Source organism: Sabethes cyaneus, chromosome 2, assembly GCF_943734655.1.
Source record: "Sabethes cyaneus chromosome 2, idSabCyanKW18_F2, whole genome shotgun sequence".
NCBI classification, from domain to species: Eukaryota; Metazoa; Arthropoda; class Insecta; order Diptera; family Culicidae; genus Sabethes; species Sabethes cyaneus.
The window spans coordinates 242036348-242061951 of NC_071354.1; the positions used below are offsets into that span (position 1 = coordinate 242036348).

The window sequence follows — 25604 nt, forward strand, 5'->3', positions numbered from 1 at the left end:
TACTCAAATTTTGGTAACTTTGTTACATTACAATGTTGCTTCTGTGTTACATAACAGCAACATTGTGTTACATTCAGTGTTGACCGGAGTGTCTCTGCCGCCTCTAAGATATTCGATTTTTTTTTATAAAAAAGTGGTTTGAACCCACAGGGTCTTTCACCAAATATACTATTCGAAATTGTCGTAAGCACCTTTATTCTGTCTCGTACGAAAGATTATATTTCCACTGATCAACATGGATTTATCCCTGGACCGTCTACTAGCACGAATCTTCTTAATTTTACGTCTATATGCATTTTGCACATGAAACAAAAAGGTTCAAGTTGATACAATCTTCACAGATTTGAAAGTTACCTATGAGAGTTGCATTCACAATCAGAATCAGATTCATTCGATAGTATGAACGTTAAATATAAAATACCCAGCGACAGAGAATTAAAAATTGATATCGCTCTGTATTTACCTATAATTCTATAATTGAATGTCCCGTAGTTGCTAGTGAAAAAAAATCGATAAAAGGAAAATCATCACATGATGACCTAGACTGCAGTTTGAAAACAAAACACTTTCCCAGAGCCATGAATAGTTCAGAATTTCTAATACATTGCAATCGATTGAAGCGGACATAGGGTTTATTTTTAATTTCCCGTCGTAGTAAGTAAATCTATTCTAATTTTCATCATTTGTTGGTTGGATTTAATGAATACTCCAAAAGTTCTTGTGCTGATTTGACTAAAACACACTTACCCTCCGATCCGTGAACTTTGAAATCACTTGAATTTATTTCTTAAATTCGTCGTACCGTTTTAAAATCCGTCCATCAAAATTTTTCATCGTTCGAACTAAAAATCACAACAATGTTTACGAAGCTAACGCGCATGTATTTGTGTAGGACGGCAGGACAAATGTTTTTCTGCAAAATTTCTGCTGGTCAGGCAAGTTTTCCTGGCTGTAGAATAACGACAGTGCCTTGCGTGAGTTATTTTCATTTATGAATGACGGAAATTAAAACGATTAGTCGACATTTTCTTCTTCGTCGCACGAAAAAACGTAGGAAATTTAGCTGGTAGGACATCTTTAATGATAAAAAGCATTTAAATAGACCTCAGCTCATTTTGACTGATCACGTATGATAGTCAGCAAACTAAAATATTAGGGAATAACTAGTTTCGCATTGTGTTTCATAAAAATGCTGATATTTTTAATAATTTGTGTTGGATAGGACGGGAATAGGCAATTACGACGAAGCAGCAACATACCCTACGTCGCATCGTATCGCATCACCCGGACCGTAATATGACCGTAACCGTGGTTTGCCATTGATCATTATCTTTTGTGTGTCAAACATTACTTTCTTTGAAACGGGGGATATTACATGAATAGTAAAACGCGATAAGAGCACCATAATTAGGTAGAAGCAACGTGGACTCCCGGTCCACGAGGACAACGATAATGGATATCCTTTATTACAAGCACACGCGATCAATATTTAATCGAAAGTCCGAAACGTTTCGTGCAATAGAAAGGAAGTAATAAATAGAAGAGAAAAATTAGTCTGTTAAAGTAAAATTTATTTTTTTTTGCAAATCTGGAAAACCGTACAAAATTCAATGTCAACGTTAAGTTTAATTCCAAAAGCACAAAATAACTGTCCATTAGGAGTGTTCCTTCCATGATTTTATCTTTGTTCGGAAAAGAAAACGGCCATTTACCCTGCCCCATTGAAATGCATACAGCAGACAGCGCGGTGAGCCGGGGCAATCGGGCACCTCCGCCCCACCCCCATAGAAGGGTATTAAATTACTGTATCCGAGGTGCCACCGGCATCGGCATCGGCAGAGGAGGGGGTGCTGTGCCGGAAAAGAATAACACAGATATTCACGTGGCGCGCGCCCGGCTGACTAATAGTAATGGACGGCGAAGCCGCCAGCCGAGAAAAAATTGGTTCGCATTTGCGATTTGCGCGTTCAACGGTACGGTCCGGTTAAGTTCGCTTCTCGTTCGGTTGGCTTAAAATTAACAGTGTACAGTGCTTCAGATAGTTTGCTGCATTTCTGCACAGGTGTTGACGGACGCTAGTGAAGTGTTGTGGAAAAATAAGAAATTAACACTTTTTTCCTCTGCTCTAAATAGAGGCAGATTTTTTCATCTGTGGGGCGTACCATTGTGTAAATATCTTAATCTTCTCTATCTACTCTACATGTTGTTTTTTATGTGTGTTTATAAGGCTTAGAAAAAAGCAGTTGATTCACATCTTCACATCACGATGGTGGCCTTGTAAAGTGCGAAATGAGTCACAAGATGTCGCAAATTGTTTCATTCATACATCTGCGATGAATTCATAGGAAAAAATGTGAACGCTCAGAGCTGAAGCAATATGAGCAATTCGTCGTGATTGATCCTAGTATTTGCGTACTTAATAAGAGGAAAACTAAGTTCACCGTAAAATTAAGCGAATGATTTCACTTCAGCTTGAAACTGTTTCAAGCAACCTAAACTAAATTAGGATCATTTACCTAGGTATGGTAACGGCCCGGCTCATTGGGTGATCGGGGTCAGCGAAGCGTATTTGGGTTTTACTGTTGCCTGCTTGTTCGCAGCAACCGACGTCGCAAGGTTCCATATTTGGCCTTGTCTGGGGCTGGGGCCGCACTGTTGTCGAACGACACACATCGCATCGGAAGAAAACGACTTAACCAAGACGAATAATTTCACGCGTGGCTGGTTTTTCCTCCGTTCTCGATGAAACTCTAGTGAGCACATTTTGCCAGAATAGGTCTCGGCCTCAACCATGTTTACGCTGAAAGATTGTGTGGAAAACCCTGGATGACTGAACTTGTGGCTGCGGCATTCGATTAGAACGGATACAGAATTATTGCAAATAATTCATACTTTTATTGGCAAATGGTACTGGTTTACTTTTGACTCATAACGTGGTGGAAAATATAGAATGGACGTGAATTAGTGCCAGTTGAATCATAGCCTGAAACAAATCAAAAATGAGTTGCGAAAACTGGTACGAAAAGGCGTGACTGAATATTAAATTGAAGTTGAAGCTGGAAAATAGCAAAAAATTGGTATTGTCTAAATTACCTGAATGCCTGTAGAGGTCAAAATTGAATAGAGTTCGAAATTTGTGCACACAAGCAACAGGTAAAGGCAATTAACATTTTCTCAAGGACTAAGGTTTTTGTGAGCGTTTCTTTCTTAATTTTCTTAAAGTTTGATTTCCTTTGGTTGGGAAATGACTAAATTAAATATCAATAACACTTATATCTACTTCAAGAAATTCAGTAACTTTTCAGAAGCAAAGCGCTTTGAAATAAGTGTTTTCATCAAATTTCTCCCAAAAATGCGTAATAAAGTTGATTGCATTTATCTATCAATTTGAAGTTCTGGTACCGTTCTACAATTCGTCTTTTGACGTGAAGCGGTTATCTCTTTTCCCAAGACCCAAGACAAACATAAGCCAAGTTGCGCCACAACCCCGTGTCGCACTGGAAGGTATGGAGCGTGCTGAACCGGTATAAATGCATCCTTTCTACACTACATATTCAAGAGCTACTGCCTGCGGAAAACCCCAAGCAGTTTGAGTTTTGCAGGATTATGCACATAAAAGTGAAGGCGAATCCTCAGTTTATGAAAAACGTGGTTGCTGGCATTGTTGTTTTTCATACATGCCAAACCATGTCTGTCGCACGCGGTGATCTAGTGTGCTATGCGTGCTGTATGAACTCGTGTGTTTTCAGATAGTAATTCAACACTCAGCACGATACGTTTAAAATTAAATTGCAATGAAATTATAAGAGATAGCCGTTTCACGCTACAGAACGAATTGTAGATCGATACCAGAGCTGCAAATTGATGGATAAAAGCAACCAACTTTAACACGCTTATTTACTTCTGAGAAGTTACTAAATTTCATGCAATAGAAAGCTTAAAGGCAATTTCCAATGAAAAATTTGCTCAGTTTTCGAATGAAGGTAAGAGAATTGAGCTAGTAAGTATACTTTTTGTACTAGAACTAATTTAAGGCAAACTTAACCGAAAGCTAAAAACGTTTAATAATCGTTATAACGATTGACTATATGCGTAGAAGGATTCTTTTCATTTTCATCAAATGTGGTCGTCTATTTTCCTCTGAAATAGTTGCATAAACCTACCTAACACCCTGTAGAGAAAATTTATAGAGAAGACGAGAGGTTTGCTGATTTTTATCAATTTCTCATTTTACTTTGAACCATTTTATCATTGGTGGTGTAAGTACGTGTAACCTATTTTTATGGGCAAAACATCTTGTTCGAAACAAGTCGAACGAGCAAAAGATTCGTTCGAAATACAGAATAGGGGTGGTAGTGTAGAAAAAAGTGGAGATGTCAGCCCCGTCTAACACGGGTCGTCATCAACTGCGCACCCGTCATCAATTTTTCCACACAAACAACCACAAATGAACCACAAAGAAATTATCAACTTGCTCGACTCATGGAACAAATTTCATATTCCATTCCCCTGCCATTTGTGTAGCTCTACAAAGTAAATTGAGCGCAGCAAGGCGTGAGCGTTCGCGTTAGTCGACAGAAACTTTAAATCATAGAGCCGCACCCGTGTCCCAAGCCCAACCCTCGAGACTAAACAGTTAGTGCACAGTATTTATAACGAGAATCCGTTGCCAAATCCCAAAAAGCCGCTGCTATCAGACGCACCGCTGGTCCCGCAGCCTGCATAGATATATGATTTCAACTCTGTAATACAGTCGAATACCAATCTTGTCAACGTTAAGACGTTGAAACGTGTTTCTCTCCTTTCTGAATTTATAAAATTAACTAAAAGGTTTAATATTTTGCTCCTACTTTTGCAGAGTGGTTCACTGCGGATCAGCGATTACCCCCTTGTCACCCTCTCCCTGGTTAGCTTTACCTGAATTTCCTTTCCTGTCGAGAAGACTTTATGCATTCTAGGATTCTTCGATCAACATTAACAGAAATCTTACTTGACCTAAATGGGTTATCGAAACTTGACTTTCTGTTTTTCTATACGACAGACTTCGCAACCAGCTGTAAGAGTACAGGACAATTGCAGGGCCAGTTGCTACGATCCTACTAACGCTAACAGCCTCTCCCAGCTGAGATTCGAACATACGACGACTGACTTATTGGGCCAGCATCATACCTCGAGGCCAACTAGGAGAACATCATTAGAATGAATTATGTAAAATATAAAATTAAAGTCAACCTAAATTTTTGCGTCCCGTAATATTTGTATTTTAATAATGAATTAAAATTAATGATGAAATTAAATTAGGCTTGAAATTGAAACGTTAAATTAGACTTCAAATTGTACTTAAGATCTGAGGCATAATTGTAATTACTTATCGAATATTAAAAAGCTCCTGAAATTGGGCCTGAAAACGGATTTGAAATTGAATTTAAAATTAGCATTGAATTAAAATAACCAATTTGGCCTCATTAGGACTTTAAATTGCGCTTGAAATCGGAAATGAAATGGCACTTACATTAGGTTTTTAATGAGACTTGATACCGGAGGTAAATTGGGCTTAAACGTCTCTCTAAAACATGACCCTTCTGGCCTTCTCTATCGACAGACTTCACAGCCGGCCATTAGTGTTATTTGTATTTGTATTTTGGTCGATTCATCTGACAATTTTGATATTATCTACATGAATATAAACTTAAATCTAGAACAAAGCTATTGCAGCATCCTAGATCTTGTCAGTCTTCTACTGAAGGCGCGTGAAGAAATGTCTCCAAAGTCAAATAACTCTTCGACCAGCGTGAAGGTGCGGATGCATGACGTCAATGGTTCATAAAACCCGTACATAGTCCGATGGAATCTGGTTGCCAGTAAATTGGATGAGTAAAGCTGTCTACGTGAAGCACGAAACTCAATACGGGACAGCAGAGCCGGGGCATCTATTTCATTGTTAAGCAGCTTGGCCACAAAAGTTGCTTGTTAAATCCTTCGACGACTCTCTAATGTCTCCAAATCCAAAAGCTGGCATCGGTCTACGTAGCGGGGAAGATTGTGAGGTAGACGCCAGGGTAGATGTCTCAGGGCGATTCGAACAAATCTTCGTTGAGCACGTTCTATTCTGACTTTCCAACACAGGTTATGAGGAGTCCAAATGACACAGGCATTCTCAAGTATTGGCCATACCAACGCGCAGTACAATGCCTTCAAACAATGGGAATCTGTGAAGTCTCGGGAAATTTTTGTGATGAACCCAAATTGTTGCGAAGCTCTAGAGATGACAGCAGTATAATGTCCGAGAATAGCTCCGTTTATTCGGCAATCAAATGAGATGTGCGTATTACATCGGTGGAATGTTATAACCACACATTTGGCAATGCTTATTGTGAGCTTGTTTTTATTACACCAATCAGCAAAGGTGTCCAACAGCATTTGCAATCGGTAGCAATCAGCGATAGATTTCAAAACGAAGTAGATCTTTAGACCGTCGGCATATACCAGTGTGCATCCGGAACCAAGCAGAATGGTTATGTCGTGAAAGTACAAGGCGAATAACAAAGGTCCCAGGTTACTGCCTTGCGGAACACCAGAAGTATTACTCAATGCACGTGAAACTGTGGAATCCAATTTGACCCGTAAAGTACGGTCTGTTAGATATGAGCTCAACCATGAAGTCAATCAGATATACCGAGTTTAGAGAGCTTGTGCAAGAGTATTCGATGATCCACTGTGTTGAAAGCGGCCTGAATATCTGTGTACACAGCGTCAATTTGAGTTCCAGCTTCTATCAGTGAGATGCAGGTACTAGTGAAATCCATCAAGTTCGTCGCCACAGAACGACCGGGCATAAAACCATGCTGGTCGACTGATATATAATTTTAGGTGCTATTCAGAATTATACTACTTACGATAATGTCAAAGAGCTTTGATCCAGCAGAAGACTGGTAATGCCTCTGCAGTTCCTTACATCTCGCTTTTCTCCTTTTTTAAATACGTGAAACATATGGGACTGTTTCCACAGCGTTGGAAACTTCCGTTGCTCAAACGATTTGGTGAAAATTCGACTTAGAGGCACAGCAAGAGCAGTAGCGCAGCGACAGCAAATAATAGCCGGAACACCATCGGGACCAAGCGAGTAGGAGCGATTCAATTTCTATGCACCAGAAATGACCATGTCGGGAGTGATGTCAAAAATGTCCAGATCAATAGCACCATCGGCGACACCTGACGCAGCTATTTCAGCATCAGACTGCGTGGTACATCCACTGGCGAACACAGAAGAAAAATGATCAGCGAATAATTCGCAAGATTCAGTAACAGGTGATGATTCCGTTCCGCCCAAGAATACACTAGAAGGAATCCTTTCCTCCTAGAGTTTACGAATGTCCAGAAGCTTTTTGGATTAGTTTGCAATCTGAATTGCGTCCACAGTACGTGTGATTTGTAGAGAGAACTATCTAGCCTACGGTATGCATCGCTGGCAAATTTGAAAGCGTGTTTATTCTGCGGTATTCGTTGCTTACGAAGTAGTCTCTGCTTTGCGCTTCGATGTCGTTTCAATCTGTGCAACTCACTATTACTTCAGACAGGTTTTGAAGGAGGTTTAATTCTGGGAAGATTCTCGTTCAGCCAGGTGCAAATAGCATCGCGAAACCGCAGTGCCATATCATTCACAACGATCTCGTCTAATAAAGTAGCCCAATCCAGAGACAAAAGGTGGTTCACAAGAACATCAAAGTTAATACGACGATAGTTCAGAGGCGCAATTTCGAAACTGACAGCCGGAACTTCAACGGGGCATGCCAGTATAGGCAAAAATAAATCCAATGGAGGATGGGGAAAATCAACAGGAAGTGACGGAGAAATAGCCCGACGCGCAGCGATCTCTTGTTCAGGAAGGCAGTAAACGAGGTCCAGTGTTCGTCCGAGATTATTACGCAGTGAATTGACTTGTTTCAAGTTCAGGAATTCAAATCTATCGACCACAGCAGCGCTAGCAAGATCCAAACAGCTGAAGGGAATCGATGCAGCCGTCCAAGCCGGTTTCAGTTAGCAGGATTACATCGTAGTTGCAGTCATTAGTTGCAAGGAATAGGTCGTCCACCTTAGTCCTTAAACCTCGTACATTCTGATAGTATGCACAAATACCATCCACGCCATTGACGTGGAAGTTCCGAAACAAAACTCTCTGCATGTGGAGATTCCAAGTTGGAAGCGGAAATACATCAGCGGAAGGAATGTCCGGATTACAATTGCACTTGCCTGCATAACTGGGTTAGAAGACCCTGTCACCACACCAGCATGGTCCATCGTACTCGTCGTTTAGAGCCACCGGTCCAGAGTTGGCATCAATCCACGGTGAAGTTTGAACTGACTGCTATGCAGCATAGTCAATTTTGAACTTTGATTTTTTGAGACGCTTTGGATACAGTGGACATTTTGTACTCCAGCATGCATGATTTACATCTAGCTGCTCAGCGCGCGATGGTTTTTAGCTGTTCGTTTGCAGAAACGCATATAGTGCGTTTTTCGGTGTTTGCTTCACATTGGCCGACAGGATGTCCTTTAGCACACTTAGAACAGCACAGAGTGTTGCTGCAATTAATTGCTTTGTGCCCATACTGGAGCACTGGAAGCATCTCATTACATCGACATATTCAAAAACCTCAAACCGCTCCCAGCCAATATTAACACACTTAGATTGCATCAAATGAATGATTTGTGTTAATTCTACACGTAGATGCTACTGCCTTATAAAGGGTTAATACCAAAATGCACTTAAATATTCAGCAAATGTTATCCAACCAATTGGTATGTAAATTTGTTTCGAAAAGAGTTGCACCATAATTCATAAATATTGTTCAGGATACCACTGAGATGGCTGAAAATACTCTCCCGTCCGACCTTTAGTCTGATGCTTCTTGAACGATCTAATCACTTGGGATTCGGTAGAATAGTCGATTCCGAGCTGTTAAGCCGATCCATTGTTGAGAAGCATTTGAGTTTTCGAAGAGAGCGCCCACATTTATGTTACGCCCTTTTTTTTTATTTCAAAGATATCGCCCTACCGAGTAACCAACGTATTTGTACCCCATCGGCAGCTGTACATAATTTGGACATTTACAGCAAAATCAAATGGAAGTGTCAAAATTGTAGACGGCTGCTGATGGGATCCAACATAGGTTGGCTACCCTAATCGCGCAATCGATTTTGATGGATCAGCATGGCAACTCGATACGAAAAACAAAAATCCCTGATTTTCCAGGCAAATTTAGTAAAATTTCAGATTTCATATTTTAACAAAAAATGTGTTTCTGTTGAAGTGAAAAAAAACCTAATTACCGAAATTTTCTCATCCAATTTACTCACTTCAATCTGTGCTTTTACATCATGTATCCTCTTCTAGAACAATTTTAAAATTTGCCAAAAAAAAGTACGCCAAATATTCACTTGAAGCAGTACATTCATTAAAATTTAGTAATAAAACGATACAGTTCCATCAATTCCATAAAAGCACAACCGGCTCGGTTCAATGCGCCATCTATCGCCCTCTAGCAGGAGCTTCAGCTAACGATTCACCCAGTCAGCATTTTAACTTCCTACCGTTACTGGAACAGACAATGTGCCTTCACTTCATGTGCAAAACCCAATCAAGCCAAGTCACACGGCAAATGCTCACCAGAGGCAGAAGAGTCGTGATGAAAGCGAAAGTCACGAACCCCACACGGAATTGGATGTGAACTTTCGCATTCGTTCCGACGACCACATAGGCATTCAATATAGTTCTTGTCGTACACGGCTTTACCGAACGGAGTCCTAGGTATATTTCTAAGCGCAAAACTGCTATGGCGTTGCCATAGGATCCGCCGGTATAAACAAACCCCACCACCTACTACGCCTACTGACTGAACGGGTGTGATGGGAACGCACGATCAGAGTTGGTGGTTGATGGGAATTTCGCAAATCGTGCGATGTAGGTAAAATGAATGATAGCAGTTTTGAATTCACACGGAAGTCAATTATTAATTTGAACTGTAGAACGTGCTAATATGATAATATTAGTTTTTAGACATTGCATTGAACGGAAGCTATCGAAAGTGTTGCTTCTTGATTGCCTTCCTTCCAAGTGCTGGGGGAAAAGATTGCGTAACAGCAAACAATAGCTACTGGCGACTGACATCAATAGTAACCGATTGATTTCACTTCCAATGGATAAACATATTTTGCAGTACGACGAAGAAATGAAAGCATATGTTTGTTGATCAACAAACCCTCCTTTTATTAGGATATTGATTTATTTTAAAAGTCCGATATTTTTTAACTAGATTTTCCCTAAAAGTTTTCCAGAAGATGTTAAATCGAAACAAAAATGGGAAAAAATAACAAAATAACAAATTTAAGCCGCACACGTCAATTACCCATACAACACGTTCCATAATTTATCAGTTGATTTCACTTCCCCCCGGCTCTCCCGTTTTACCCTTTTTTCGCCGACACCGAGTTCACCTACTTTTCACACACCACCGGACGTTTCAAGAGGTGTGTGTACGGCAGACCTTTGGCTACTGGGTATTTTCCCTATGCTTGAGCCTTTCGCTTTCCACATTCCTTGCAGCGGAGATTAGTCCTTGCCGAGTCTTAACCGAGTAAACAATCCGTACTCGTTTCGTGCGCGTATAGCGAACATCAAAGAACCGATCTTCCGTTGGTAGATTTTTGCACAATCGAAACGTACTGCTAGAGACTAGTATCTACTCTAATAGGCTAGAAGCGAAATATGAGCTCTACAGTAGTGCCTTTCAATAATTCTTCAACCGGGGACTTCGAGTAAATCTGCACATTTGCAAAACCTAAGCAAAATTACGACAGTGACCGCGTCTACCTCAGTAGAGTGAAGAAAAAACCCTGTGTCCTAACTTTTCGTCTGTCCGTTCGCGGTTTTCCTGAACAACACCAAAAAAACGGATATTCTATTCTTTTACAAAGCGACGACCACTATGCGGGCGATACACAATTTCAACAACAGAATTTCCCTCAAGGTATCTATGAATGAATGAATACATTAACGACCTAATTCCCATGCCGATTCGATCCGGGAACCTTGATAAATCGATGACGTCGGCGAACTTCGCAGTGATACGCAATCGGGTGCTACTTTTTTGTGTGCAATTCGGTTGTTTTCATCGGAATGATCAACCAGAAGATTGTCAGTATAGGCAGAATTGATCTTTCCCATTCAACGTAAGACTGGTGGTGTTAAAATGAGGTCATTTAAGTTATAAAAATCATCCCCCACCCTTACGCTTCCAAAGCTTGGCAGTGGGCGGTTCGACTCTAGTGCGTGTTTGTCAAACAAAATTCCGCAATGGAGACGTACGGTCGATAGTGGACCGATTGCCAGTTACGTTAATTTGGTAAAAGTACATGTATTGGACCGTACAAGCCCCAACGTACTACCTGAGCACAACAGTGAATCCACAAAAATTGAAATGTTGAAAAAGTTACTAGTTGCATAAATGATGAACTAATGCAAATGGAATCAGAGAAATGTGTACTCATGATGACCTTAGAAAAAGAACCGCACAAGAAGGCAGGCGGGCAGTAAAGGGCTCAACCTGCTAATTATTATTAGTAACCGAAGGGTGAATGATCTATCGTCATTGACTAGTGAAGGATAAACATCGTTATCAAGGTTGAATTGTGGGATGGTGTGAAGATATTTTCAGCTCAACAATGGATTCAGATATTATAATTGATTACATTTGTTTTAACCTTGACCTGAGAGTAGTCGTTTCGGTTGTCCGAAGAGAACAATTTTCTTTCTTTCGAAACATTCCTTTTGTGGATGACTTTGAGATTCTCTTCTCAGGAACCTTCTAACGACTGCTTGCTTTATGCATTCACTAGTGGTTAGAAGCGCTATTTTTATATTAACCTATACAAGGACGAGTTCGCGCACTATGGAGTGCTAAGTGGTTGTTTCCACTATCGTTAGCTGGTCATCAATAATAAGCACAAGCTGAGGCGTGCTTTAACAATAAAACGACCATGAACCTAACCTTCTATTTTACTGAGCTTTAATAAACCACAATTATATGCTTTGAATTTATTTTATGTTTTACGCTAATTGAAAAAACAACTCGTTTTAATTCGGACTATACTTTCCCGCTCCTTATCGTTTGATGAATATCTGCAAGGTCTCATCCGACGTCTGCCATTTTTGTAACCCTGGCCTGAGTATTCCGCGCCTTTACTGTTTAATTACGGGGTCTTGCTTCCATTCCTAGTATGGAAATAAAATCCCAAAAAGGTAATTGATTTTATAATTATGCCGCATCAAATTGGGAAACAAATTTCTTTCACCAATGAGTAGGTATGCATAAGAACGCACAAGGTAGGTACTGTACACTTCGTGATAACAAGTGATTCTTATGTAAAAAAAAACCTGGGAAACACGATGGGATTGAAACTTCTACTCGTTGAGATAAAAATGTAAATTTTCTTTTCAAAACGAATTAAAAAAATATTTGGCAGCACTGCCGCAAGCAATTTGTTGAGCAATTTTCTTTGAAAATGTGATGATTTTATGATTTTTGCTTTGTAACCTAAAACGAAGTGTCCGAGACAGCTTTCGCATAGAATTACACTAATACGTAATTTTTGGGCTTTAAATTTGCGATAACTTGAGAATGGATGGTCCTGAGGAAAAAGTTTATGACATAACTTTCGAAATATCCAAAATAACTCGTTAAATTTGATTTTGTTTCAATTTTACAAAAAAAAGTAAAATTTGGATAATTTTAAAAACTTGGTAAATTTCAAAGATTTAACTTGAAAAAGTGTCCATCGATAGTTCTTCACTAGAGGCATAATTCAAGCCATCTTTAAAAATTGAAGCAAATCTGAGGGCATTTGTTTTGAGAAAATTAATCTTTCAGTGTAATTTTTCTCTAAAAGTACATTTAATTACCTACAACTTTTCCATCCACGTTATTTTAATCAAATAAGCAGTTTTCGATATGATTTTTTGGAAAAACTTAATCTCATTTCTTAAAATGGCCTTTTGAAAAGTTTCTCTTTTCGAAGAAATTTATGTTCAATGAAAAATGAATTTTTGCATGATATTGGTAAAATTTCGAACCGTTTTGCTAGTTGAGATGGAAATGCGCACTAACTATTTTGTTTACTATCTCACTATAGTACATCCCCTTTCTCGCCTATATCTCCCTTCTCTTACTTTCTATTACATTTTATCTTTATTTTTTTCCGGTTGCTCTTTTATTGTCGCTATATTGCTTTCTTCCGTTATTTTGCTTGACTTTGGGGTTTTGCTTTTCCTCGCTAGGCCTTCACAAATATTTTATAACGTTATTGTTTTTCCCTCTTGTTATTTTCTTAACATACTCTTCTCTCTCTTTCATGCACAAACACCAATTCGTTCTCTTTCTCTCGAGCGAACTCGTTCTCGCTTTTTTTCATCAACTCGTTCTCTATCCCTCTCTCATTGACTCCTTCTGTCTTTCTCTCACCAACTCGTTCTCTTTCCCTTTCTTACCAACTCTTTCATTTACTTTCTCTCACTTGATCTCACCTAATCTAGACTTCTCTTTCTTACCATGCTACCAATTTGTCTTACTTTATGTTTCTATTTTCTTCAAATAATTTTCCTCAAGTTATTTATCAAATTAGTTTTCTTACCTTTTCAGATTGCTTTTCTACCTTTTGCTACTTACCTTTCTATCAGTTACACATTATCAGCGTTATTCATGGAATTGTTTGTATATTTAGAAGTACATAAGAACAATCAAGTCTCGTTGTACGTCCAGTATTGGGGTGACTTAAAAAATCGGCCGCAAAAAAGTGGATATCAATTCAAACTTCGGACGTAGAAAGAGAGGACATTATCTCAAGGACGTTAATTCAAATCTCAGACGTAAAAAGGGACATATTTTAAAATTTTGGACGTAAATCGAGTGGACGTTAATCCAAATTTCAGATGTAAAAAAAGGACTATAATTCAAATTTTGAACGTAAAAAGAGAGGATGTTAATTCAAATTTCGGACGTAAAAAAATAGGACGTTAAGTCAAATTTCGGGCGTAAAAAAAGAGGACGGTAATTCAAATTTTGGATGCAAGAAGAGAGGACATTAAATCAAATTTCAAACGTAATAAAAGGACTATTCAAATTTTGGACGAAAAAAGAGAAGACATTAATTCAATATTAATAACGTAAAAATAGAGGACCGTAATTTAAATTTAAGACGTAAAAAGAAGACATAATTACAAATTTTGGACGTAAAAAGAGAGGACATTAATTCAAGTTTCGCAAAACTTTATATAAAAAAATCTAACATATTTTATAATTTCTAAAAGGTTTATTTTCCAGGCAATAGAGCTTTAGCTTTAAATTTGTGGCCTTTTCCAACCTACAACTTTGATATTTTTTCCAAGGTTATCGCGCTTTTCAAGTTTAAAATAAAAGTTTATAGCACTAAAAACCAAAAAAAAAAAGTTTCAACTAGCAACTACGAGCGTATTTTTTAATTGTGTGGACTGATCACTGCGACCAGCACTATTGCTCTATTGTGACATAGTCCGGGTGTTTGCTGGAACCTGCACTGCATTTCTTTTTGCGCTAAACTGGTGTCACGAACGCGCGATTAGAGAAGGATAGGTTCTAAGTTTACTATTCTATTGACAAAGTATACGGCTTCTTTACTGCTAACCTTCTTATAATGTCGACATTACTTATTTGCAGCTAATTATACTGATAAGAATACTTTGAATAGAATTTTGGATGCCTATTTAAAACCGCAATGCAGTCAAAAAAGAAAACTAATTTACATTAACGTACAGCAAAAACTACAAGGTATACAGCGGGGTACGAAAGGGTGGCGTAGGACTATATAAGATCATTAGATCAAAGACTAGTGCGAACTGCATTTCTGGTATATGTATGTTTATAGGAATCTGTGACTGCCTTATCCTCCTACCACAAGGGTCTCGAACTATCATAAAATAGCATTATTGCTTCCAAAAACCCCCACATGCCAAGTTTAGTTCCATTTCCTTGATTAGTTCTCGAGTTATGAGGAAATTTGTACTTCATTTGTATAGGAGCCCCCTCTGTTAAAAGAGGGATGATCTCAGCACACAATAGAAAAAAAATCCTGCCTTCTAAAACCCCCACTTGCCAAATTTGGTTCCATTTGCTTGATTAGTTCTCGAGTTATGAGAAAATTTGGATTTCATTTGTATGGGAGCTCCCCCTCCTAAAGAGGGGAGGGGTCTCAGTACACCATAGAAAAAATTCTTGCCTTCTGAAACCCTCACATGCTAAATTTGGTTCTATTTGCTTGATTAGTTCTCGAGTCATGAGGAAATTTGTAAGAACCCCCCGTCTCGCACCCTCCATTAAATTACTTTCTTATCTCCTATAAATTGCTGGTCATTTTAACTATCCAACGACATATAAATTGTCCAGTTTCGCTCAGTAGTTTAGCAGTTATTAGTATTTGAAATCTTTCATTCAAACGTTACACTTCTATTTTCGATTTCACAAAGTGCTACCCAGTCTCAGTATAGTAAACAAAGACGTAGTCCTACGTCAAAAAATGCCCGAAATATCAATAAACGGTTGATTTACTGATTACGTTAATGCTTAAATATTGGTTAGGCGTGGTACACAAATTACGTAACGCAAAAAATCCGGATTTTTTACCCCCTCCCTCCCCTATGTAACGATAAGTAACGATTGGCATAACCCCCCCATTAAATTACGTAACGTTGGCCAAACCCCCTCCCCCCTTTACATTGAAAAAAATTCCAACAAATCGAATAATTTTTTATTTTAATGAATTGAACAAAATCATGTTAAAAACAACAATCAGGCACTGATTCATGTTGAGGTCAATTGGTTATCAATCATAACATTGTGTCGCCAGCAATGAATTGGACTTCCGGAAAAACGGCAAACGATTTTTCTTCCGTACCATACATTATAAACCTAGTGTCGGAAGTAGTGCGCTATAGCAATTGAGACGTGCTATACAGCGCACCACTTCCGACACTAGGTTTATTGTACGGTACGGAAGAAAAATCGTTTGCCGTTTTTTCGGAAGTCCAATTTTGTCCTGGATACACAATATTTGGAAATGTAGTAGGATCGTCTTCATGAGCTACAAACTAGAATTTTAAATTTGAATCTCCATCAGTCTAAATAAATTCACTGTTTCACACCATCAACACGTCTTTTCTTCGTTTTGCGGCTGTTTTTTGGTATTCATAATTTTGTTACGTAACTATTCTTCGGACTCCCCCGCCCCCCTATGTAACAAAAAGTAACGCAAACTGGGCCCCCTCCCACCCCTCCAAGCGTTACGTAATTTGTGTACGAAGCCTTACCTGGGTAGCAATCCTTGGCGAAGTTGTTCATTACATTTAACTTATAAAAGTGACTTCTGTCTTGTCAAAAGGTTTTAGCGGGATGATATAGAATTTAGCACGAAGGAAAGGAAATTAGTAGCACAATTTAGCAAAATAATGGTCGCAGTGGTCCTTATCTTCCAGTAAAAAGTAGCCGGAAAACAAACCCGCGCTAGTCATTAGACATCAATTGGAAGGATGTTACTAAAATTCAATCGCACGACTACCCGCTTGTCAAAGCAGAGTAACCTTGCGGCTGCAGGTGTGTAATTGCTACAAATATCGACACGGCCTTTTTTTTTAAAACCGGATGGGTTATATTTGGGATGCAAATGCTGTCACATTATTTGCATCCTCAATGAAAAAAAAAATACAATGTAGTAATAGAAATCTACTATTACGATACTATCTACTAATACGAATAGATATTAATTAATAAATTTTACATCGCACTGAATTCCAGATGGCACATCGTCCCGTCAGTGCAATGTCGCGTCAAGAATCGGAAATGATCAACCGCAGCCGTCGTGCGCTCTCGTCCGGCTCGCTATCGGATTCCGTCGAGAAGCTGCGCCACATGTGTCTGGCCCGCGGGGCATCCGGAATCCTAGGTCTGGGCCGCTGCTTCCGTCGTATGGACGACGACGGCAACAAGGCACTGTCGGTCGAAGAATTCATCAAGGGTTTGCACGACACCGGACTGGAAGTTACCAGCGAGGAAGCAACGGAGATTTTCAATAAGTAATGAAGTAAACTGGTTACCAATGAATGATAAAAATTATGTAATTTTTTTTTCGTACAGATTCGACACGGATGGCAGTGGTTCCATCAACATGACGGAATTCTTGGTTGCCATAAGACCATTCATGTCCGACTCGCGCAAGAGCATCGTTGAACAAGCCTTCGCTAAGTTGGACAAAACTGGCGATGGAACTATCACGGTTGAAGATTTGAAGTATAGTTTCAAGGTTATGATTCAAGTTAAACAGATGTTGAAATTGATTAATTTTTCACAGGAACGTCTACTCGGTCAAGAACCACCCACTGTACATCAGCGGCGAGGAAACTGAGGACAACATTCTACGCAAGTTCCTTGCCAATTTCGAGGAGAATGGTAACGTGGATGGAACCGTCACCAAGGAAGAGTTTCTCAACTACTACTCCGGTCTAAGTGCCTCAATCGATTCAGACGCCTACTTCGATCTGATGGTCCGTCAGGCCTACAAACTGTAAATCACCTTTCTCAATATTGTTGGACGCAGTTGTCCCGTAACGTATGCTAAGTCGTTAAAAATGCAACAATACTATTTATTATCAAAGTACATCTTTAGATGAGCAGCATGCTACCAAATAAAAGAAAAAGAAACAAAGCGATTTTCAAAAGTGCGATGAAACATTCACAGTCTTGGAACTGCCCGCTATACTCTGTCTATTCCATCTGTTTTTGCGTTATTAGTTTGTAGGACTCGAAAGTAATGTTTTTTATGCAGTTAATATTTTTAAACATTTGACAAACATAATAATTTAATACCATACTATGGACAATTGTGACTAGAAGTAATAAAACAATGTTCGACTAACTTGGTTACTGCCTAGTTGACTTGTTGTATTATTTTTTTCGAAAGTAAAATGCAGGCCGGGCAGACTATTGATGCACCAGTTGTAAAAAACGTCGAAATACTTAAAGTTTTAACTGAGGGTTTTGTCATGTCATCAGCATAAACCAGTACTTTAAAACGATTCGGTATTAAGGTTACGTCATTGATAAACAAAATGAAAAGGACTTAAATGAGAGCCCTGTGAAACCCCCCGAATGTTACCTTTATTGGGTCAGAAAGGTGTTCTTTCAGTCGGACAATCTGCAGTCTGGTCGTCAAGTAAGATTCAATCAATTTTAGGAGTTTTACCATCCCCTACCCACTCGATAGGGAGTCTAACAGATTAATAATACCATTATCGCCTTCTCTGAGGTATATTATGACTGCAATACTACGCAAGGGAAAAACAAAGAAAATTTTATTCATATTAATTTTGCTTTATTTTATCATAATGCATGTAGGGTAAGGAACGAGTTAAGCAGTGTTACCTATTTTAATCAGTTGAACATAAATGATCCGAAAATGCACTTTTTTATTCATATTTTCAAAATCTTTTGATAGGATCATCTTCACAAATCACTTAACCATACATTTGATTCACACAAACACAATTTACTGGGTTTCCGACAAGAAATATGATGAATTAAAAATTGTTGTCCAAAAACGTACATTTTTCAGCTGCTCTTCAGCAATCGCCACCTCGCTACTAACGAATTCATCAAATTTTCAGCACTGATTACAACCACTCTGAAAGTCAAGCACTCAATTGTCACATACCATATTATTCACTATCTTTTTTTCTATTATCTAAGGCTTTGTCACTAGCCGAAAGTTTTATTATTTTCTAACAAAACTGAAAACAAATTCTGAGTTGATGGAACCTGTTCACCAGTAGCAGCAGCTGCAGCACAACTGATGAACTATCGTGTTGCCAAGATACTGTTTCGGTTCTGGAAATAAGAATTTTAAGTTTGAAATTAACTGAAACCTCCTATGGTGAAAACGTGGTTCAATAGTTTTAAGAGAAATGTATGTTCATAATTAATTTTTCTTTATTAAAAACAACACAAAAGACAGCTTTTTCAATAATTTTCGAAGATTTTCTCAGTGATTTAATGAAGCAACGATGTGTTTCAATGTTATTTGCTATGACAACACTGTTCTAAAGTTAGATCGTGTGCACTTCTATGTTTGCCTCTTTTGTTCTCCCACCATCCTTATAAACAGCGAGTGAGACGTCAAACTCGCAGTTTCCCATAAGAACACCAGAGAATAAAAGAGACGACGAATACCGTTTGCCGAACGGTGCGGTGAGTGTATGCCCCGATAAACAATTTAAACAGATGGCATTTTACGCATATGCCGATACGCTATGCCGATTACGCATCAGATGCCGATTAGTAGGTCGCGGATAGGAACGCGAACTTACTGAATAGGGGGAAAAGTTCGAGGGATTTTTTAACGGGACGTAAAAAAATTCAGATTTCAGGATTGCTGAAAACAGCACCTTGCGGGTGAAAATGGGTTCGGTGTGTTCAAAATTAGTTCCACCGCTCCAACTTTTAAAGCGAAAAATCAAAAGTTTAGCTCAACAATAGTGTCTTCCAATGGTAACAGCTTGAAGAACTAAAGATAGCAAGAAGATTGGTATGCTGATATCCCCCACTTAGTCAACCCATCGCTTGTAATAAGGTAAAACAATCAGTGACCCGCTTAGACTGCTTAAAACTAGTTCTTTACCCTATATTTAACGTTGGCAAGCAAATATTGCACTTCTGCGCTCAAAATTAGGTTGGTCCAACTATGACTACATAAGTGGCCTGAGTCTGATGAGAAGCGCTTCGTCTTACCAAACGCGTTCCATGACGGAATTTTCTTTCAATATTGGTTATGAAACACATCATACTTAACACTATTTTAATACACCAAGAAAGGTCCGCGCCTGGATACTCTCCTCGATAGTCAGAAAAACCAAACTGACTGCAGGTTGCGGACTGTATGAGAAAATTAAACCAATTCTTCATTGCTGCTGATTGGCTTTTGGCAATGCGTCTCAATTATAACTTATTTATTCCATCATAGTGGATTCATAGACCAATTCATAGAAGATGAATTCATTGCACCAGCAAACCTTCTTGTGAATATCGTTTTAGCTACTGAATTCAGAGCCCGTCTTTTATCACACAATCAAAACTAGCAATTAGCGGTGAAAAATTAGCAGTCATAGAAGTAAGATTTAAAATGTTTGTACATAGGTGACACGAGCTACTAAAACTGAAAAATCGCGATGGCCCTACCCTGGCAGTAGTCCGACTCTAACAATAATACCCTGGCTTTTCCCACGATCTCCGTTTGCTTGAAGGAATTGTACAATGCGCGCAGTGCTTCCTGTTTCGATAGTAAATATTCTAAACACGATTAAACATGTTATAGTGAAATAAAATGAGTGACAATTTTCTTGTGCCTGAGGTATACGGTTCGCGAGCTACAAGTACTGCTTGTATTTAAAGATTCCCGTCGTACTTTTTTTTTTAAGTGGATATTATCACTACGACCACCATTTTGATCTATTATGATCTTATCCAGGTGTTGTTCCGCACTTCGTTGTTATTGCAGTATCGCTATAGAGTGAGCGAACTGCTTATTATCCGTGCTTAAAGTGTCGGTGTGTTTTCACCCCTTTTTCCCTCTACGCTTCTTACTACTTTTCAACCAATCTAGCTCTAGAGCCAGGAAGCGCGGAGACTAGTTACAATTTGTCCTTGGACAAGAGGCTTCATTCGCACCTCGAGCAAGTATCATTCTTATAACCAGTCCCGGCTAAAGGCTTCATGGTCGGTAAAGCAGAGTTCAGCACAGAGTGAGGGTGTGTATGTATTCCTTACTACTTATGCATTACCAATCTCGTTCCTATAACCAGGAAGCGGAACAAGCTATAATTTGCCCTTGAACAAGAGGCTTCATTCGCACCTCAAGCAAGTACCACTCTTCTAACTTGCCCTGGCAAGAGGCTTTCATTGTTAGTAAATGCAGAATGCAGTAGGAAGGATGTGGAGGGCCTGAGAATAAACCCATGCTAAAGTCACTTAACATCGAATGGCCGGATTCTACTAAGATTCGAACCCACGACCACTCGCTTGTCAAGGCAGACTCGGTAACCTTGCGACTACAGGGCCCCCCTCCCGTCGTACTTGTGGCGAAAGTTGATAGATCAGAGTGGATCGCACAGTGACCCAAAAATCATAAAAGTTGGCGGAAACCCCATTTTGTAAGTGATTTTTAATTAACGATACAACATAAAAATATTGTATTAAAAAACCAAACGTGCTTTAAACTCGTTTGGTTGTTGCATAAATATCCTAAATAGTGGCATATTTAGTAGAAAAACACTTATTTTATGTTAATTAGAAAGTTACATCAACCCTAAATAATATCTGTTCACCAACCCTGGCTTAAATGTGATTAAAATGTGTTTGGACAATTTTTCGTTGTAAATCCCCTTCGACACTGTCAACCACAACTGAGAGGATCTGTAACTGATTAGAATCATATCTTGTTGATAGGAAGCTCTACGTACGGATTGGAAATAGCCAATCTGTTACATTTACGAATCAGTCAGGTGTACCGCAGGGTAGTAATCTGGGCCCTCTGTTATTCTCAATATTCGTAAATGATGCAGCGCTGATTCTTGATCGAGTCGGACGACAGTTTTTTGCTGACGATTTGAAGACATACGTCGTTATCCGGCAAACGGAAGATTGCGTAGAACTGCAGAATTCCTTAAATATTTTTGGCGACTGGTGTGAGAGGAATCGGCTGTCATTAAGTGTGCAAAAATGTTTCAGTTACCATCGCACAAAATATGTTGTTCAATTTGATTACAATATTTCCGGCACCAAACTCAGCAGAGTGCAACAGGCGAAAGATTTAGGTGTGATACTGGATGAGAAACTAACTTTCAGGCCACAAATCTCAACGACTATCGAAAAAGCAAGCCGTCAATTGGGATTTATCTTCAATATTGCTCGCGAATTCAACGACTCGCTATGCTTCAAAGCTCTGTATTGTTTGCTAGGCCGTTCGAAACTAGAATTTGCCAGTATTGTTTGGTGCCCGTATCAGGAAATTTGGATTGAGAGGATAGAGAGCATTCAGCGCAAATTCGTTCGTTATGCCTTGCGCAATCTTCATTGGAACCATCCTCACAATCTGCCTTCCTATGAAGATCGCTGTCGCTTATTGGACCTCAAGACCTTAGACCAACGTCGACGTGCTGCACAAGCTGTGTTCATAGTCAAACTGATAACTGCCGAGTACGGTGCTCCAGATCTTCTAGCACACATCGGATTCTACGCACCTTCTAGAGTATTACGGCCGCGAACCATGCGTCAGGTAGACTTTCAGGCAACCCATTATGCAGCCTTCTCACCAATCGCATCAATGGTCCGTCAGTTCAATCAGTTTGCTGACCTATTCGATTTTAACGAGAGCTCATCCGTATATCGCCGCAGACTACTGGATAGCAGTATATTGTAGCACGTCTTTTTATGTAGCTTTTTAGTAATGACAACCTAATCCTATTGTAATCGGTATGTGATGCGATAATAAAGTAAAGTAAATAAAGTAGCGGCAAAAAATTGCCGAATGTAAGTCGTAAGACGTAACTTATGAAGTCCGTTAAAGTCTGCTGCCTTATAAATTTCAGTCATATGTGTGCTTGTCCGAAAATGATTAAGCACAAATTTGGTTGCAACATTCTGCAACTTAGAAATTGAGGAACAACGTTTGAGAAGATATACGAATTCTTTCGAGTAAATTATTACGAATGATCCTTCCAATGGTTTCAATATAGGGCAGGTATTTATTATTCGGCTAGTTCAGGATTTCCTCTAGAAAATTAAAACGACGCACAAAAATTAGTCCTTAAATTAAATTTGAAGTATACTTCAAAGAAGGTCTCGAAGCGTAAAACTAAAACCTTAGTTCACTTTGGGGATATCGAAGGCATATCTAACGCAAAGCCCACAGAATCCACAGGAGACATAGCACTCTCATTACAATTTTTGACGTAGGACTACGTCTTACGGCAAGTTTTGAGATAGGGTGTCATTCCAAAATATCGAAAAATGCGAGCGTCACGAAAAATGAAAGGTTTTGAGCGCTAATAGCTCAGCGGTTTTCCGATCAATTTTCAACATTCTTACACCAATCGATCGGAAAATCTTCTAAGAATTGACCCAAATGAAGAAAAGTATGCATTCTTGATGTTGAACTATTGAAAAATTGAAAATAATGAACCTATGTTTTACCAGAATTCTCGCGTCGTGATTGGTTGGAAGATTCTTTACGATGATCTAAACCTATACCAATTTGATATCTGTGCTTGGGAAGTAAGCTAAAACAAGTGACGAAGTTTCCTTATTTCAACAAGATTTCTTAACACCGCAGTTAAACCTAGACCATTTTGATGTCCTTGCTTGGGAAGTACGCCAGAAAGAGTGACAAAGCCCCCTCGTGCCAACAGTTTTCTTACGAACGCGATTAAACTTAGTCCATTTTGATGTCTGTGTTAGGGTAGTGTGCCAGAAAAAATGACACAAGTTCGTTGTCCCAACAGATCGCAAATTCTTTACTGCGAGACGATTAAACCTAGACGAATTTGATATCTGTGTTGGAAAAATGTGCTACAGCTGTAGTGTTCGGTTATAATACGACTCTGTATGAATACGCATGCTTGCCGTTTCATTAGAAGCGTAGTGAAAAGATGTGCTGTTGATAAAATAGAATTGAATTGGTAAAATCCCTTCAACGTGGGAAACCATGGGTGTACCCATTATAATAAAACAATCTTTAATTTCAGTAAGGTAGTAGGAAATCAATAGTTTGTGTTCTTGATTTTGTTAAATTGTATTCAAATGCACAAGCTTTCGAGAATTGAATGTATGCAATGTTACTACTTTGATAAATGTTACATACAACGCATGCAGTATGTATATATGTTGCATATAGCATGTATACATGAAGAATCGAATGATAGGGCTTTGCTACACACACATGCAAGACGTCTGTTAGGCACACATTGCATCTTTTCCTATTCGATGCAGCAAAACCACGTTGGATAAAATGATCATTTTTTCTAAAATTATTTATACATTCGAAACAATTAGTGCTTAAATCAACCAAGAAATGTATCCCGATATATATGTTCACATTTAGCAACTAATATTTCAGTGAATTAGCATTAAATCGGTGAGCCAAAAATACGATTTTCGGATGTAGCATGCCGCTACAAGTTCGAAACAACTGAATGTAGCATTGATTTTAGTATAATTTATTGTTTTCTTGTCCGAAAGCAATCGCTGGTTATAGATATTTGCCGCTAACATAGTTAATAGTTACATTTTTGATCAATTCTACCGCGTTTTAGCTTGTTTGTTGAAAATAGATTTGTTATTTAGTAATCAGATATATTACCTTACTATACATATAACGCAAATAGTAATTTCTGTTTTCAATGAAGAAATTAAATCATTTAAAAAATCTCGCCCTTTCCAACCCTTACAGTTTATATGGAGCTGTCACTTTTACCTGCCCAACAGCTCTTCATTAGATATGCACTCTGCAAACACCTTATTACAAGCATGAATACATGCTACTATTACTACAAAGAGACTTACGTAGTCCTGCGTCACCTATATATGCGGTCGTGTCCTGTACACAACCCCTCTGATTTTTTTTGTAAAGTGAAGAGAGGAATGATAAACTGGATGGAACTGGGAAATTTCGTTGAGGCCAAAAATATATTGCGTCACTCAAAGGCAGGTGGGACTCCAATCCACACTCTATCGGTTGGTGCCCAAGTGTTTTTGAAATTAAACTACTGCCGCACTTTCACTGCCGTATGATATCGAGCGAGCAGTTGGGTTCCGGCCATCCAAACAAGCGGCACGTTCAATGTTGTACCAAACCGGGTGTGTTTTTTCAGTTTTACTTGTCTCTGACTCTGTCGTGGTCCAATTAGATATGAGACTATCTAAGAGACACGCGGGCCACAGTTTGGCGATTACTGGATTAACTTATTTCATGGAAAATTTCTCACTTCCATTTGAAAATCCACCACTCTGCAATTCGAAATGAAAGATTTCTATTCCACTCGGGGAGAACAAAAGTTGCAGACCTAGAGGCTAATGGCGGCATCTCCTGGTGGCAGGTGAAATTCTACCGAACCAGCGGAAATGGACATATAAGTAATTAGCAAAGCAATGCCTTGGGCTTTGACGTCTTCCTGAGACTTTGCTCTTTTTTATCGACAGGCTTCGCAGCCGGCTTCTGTTACAGTACAGGACAATTACAGAGCTAGTGCAACGATTCTGCTGAATCTATCTAGCAAGCAACACTCAGTCGAGATTCAAACATACGACCTCTGGCTTGTTAGACATCGCATCGTATCTCAAAGCTAACCGCCGTTAATCATACATAATATAGTAACTTTCAAATGCAACTAAGAGTTATCGAATCGACCCAGTAATTACTGGAAAACTTAACTAAAAATTAATATTAGCGAGATGACTAGACTTGGAAAACATTGAATA

At 39.0% G+C, this 25604-nt stretch overlaps 1 protein-coding gene across 2 annotated transcripts; it reads left to right on the forward strand.

Moving 5' to 3' along the window:
* Window positions 1-1982: 1982 nt before the first annotated feature.
* On the forward strand, window positions 1983-18003 carry LOC128735024 (calcyphosin-like protein). 2 transcript variants are annotated; one of them, XM_053829483.1, is made up of 5 exons: window positions 1983-2168; window positions 16878-17155; window positions 17217-17369; window positions 17431-17688; window positions 17746-18003. In XM_053829483.1, exons 2-4 carry the CDS (start codon window positions 16878-16880, stop codon window positions 17645-17647), a joined length of 648 nt encoding a protein of 215 aa, XP_053685458.1. In that variant the 5' UTR covers window positions 1983-2168; the 3' UTR covers window positions 17648-17688; window positions 17746-18003. The 2 variants fall into 2 exon arrangements, with proteins under 2 accessions (XP_053685458.1, XP_053685457.1); XM_053829482.1 differs by having other exon boundaries at window positions 17431-18003.
* The last annotated feature ends 7601 nt before the right edge of the window (window positions 18004-25604 follow it).

Excerpts from the sequence above, each read along its gene's own strand:
- LOC128735024 (XM_053829482.1), top strand. The coding sequence starts at position 16,878 with ATGGCACATCGTCCCGTCAGTGCAATGTCGCGTCAAGAATCGGAAATG. Across the intron at positions 17,156-17,216 it reads GCAACGGAGATTTTCAATAA|ATTCGACACGGATGGCAGTG; the intron begins GTAATGAAGTAA and ends TTTTTCGTACAG. Across the intron at positions 17,370-17,430 it reads ATCACGGTTGAAGATTTGAA|GAACGTCTACTCGGTCAAGA; the intron begins GTATAGTTTCAA and ends AATTTTTCACAG.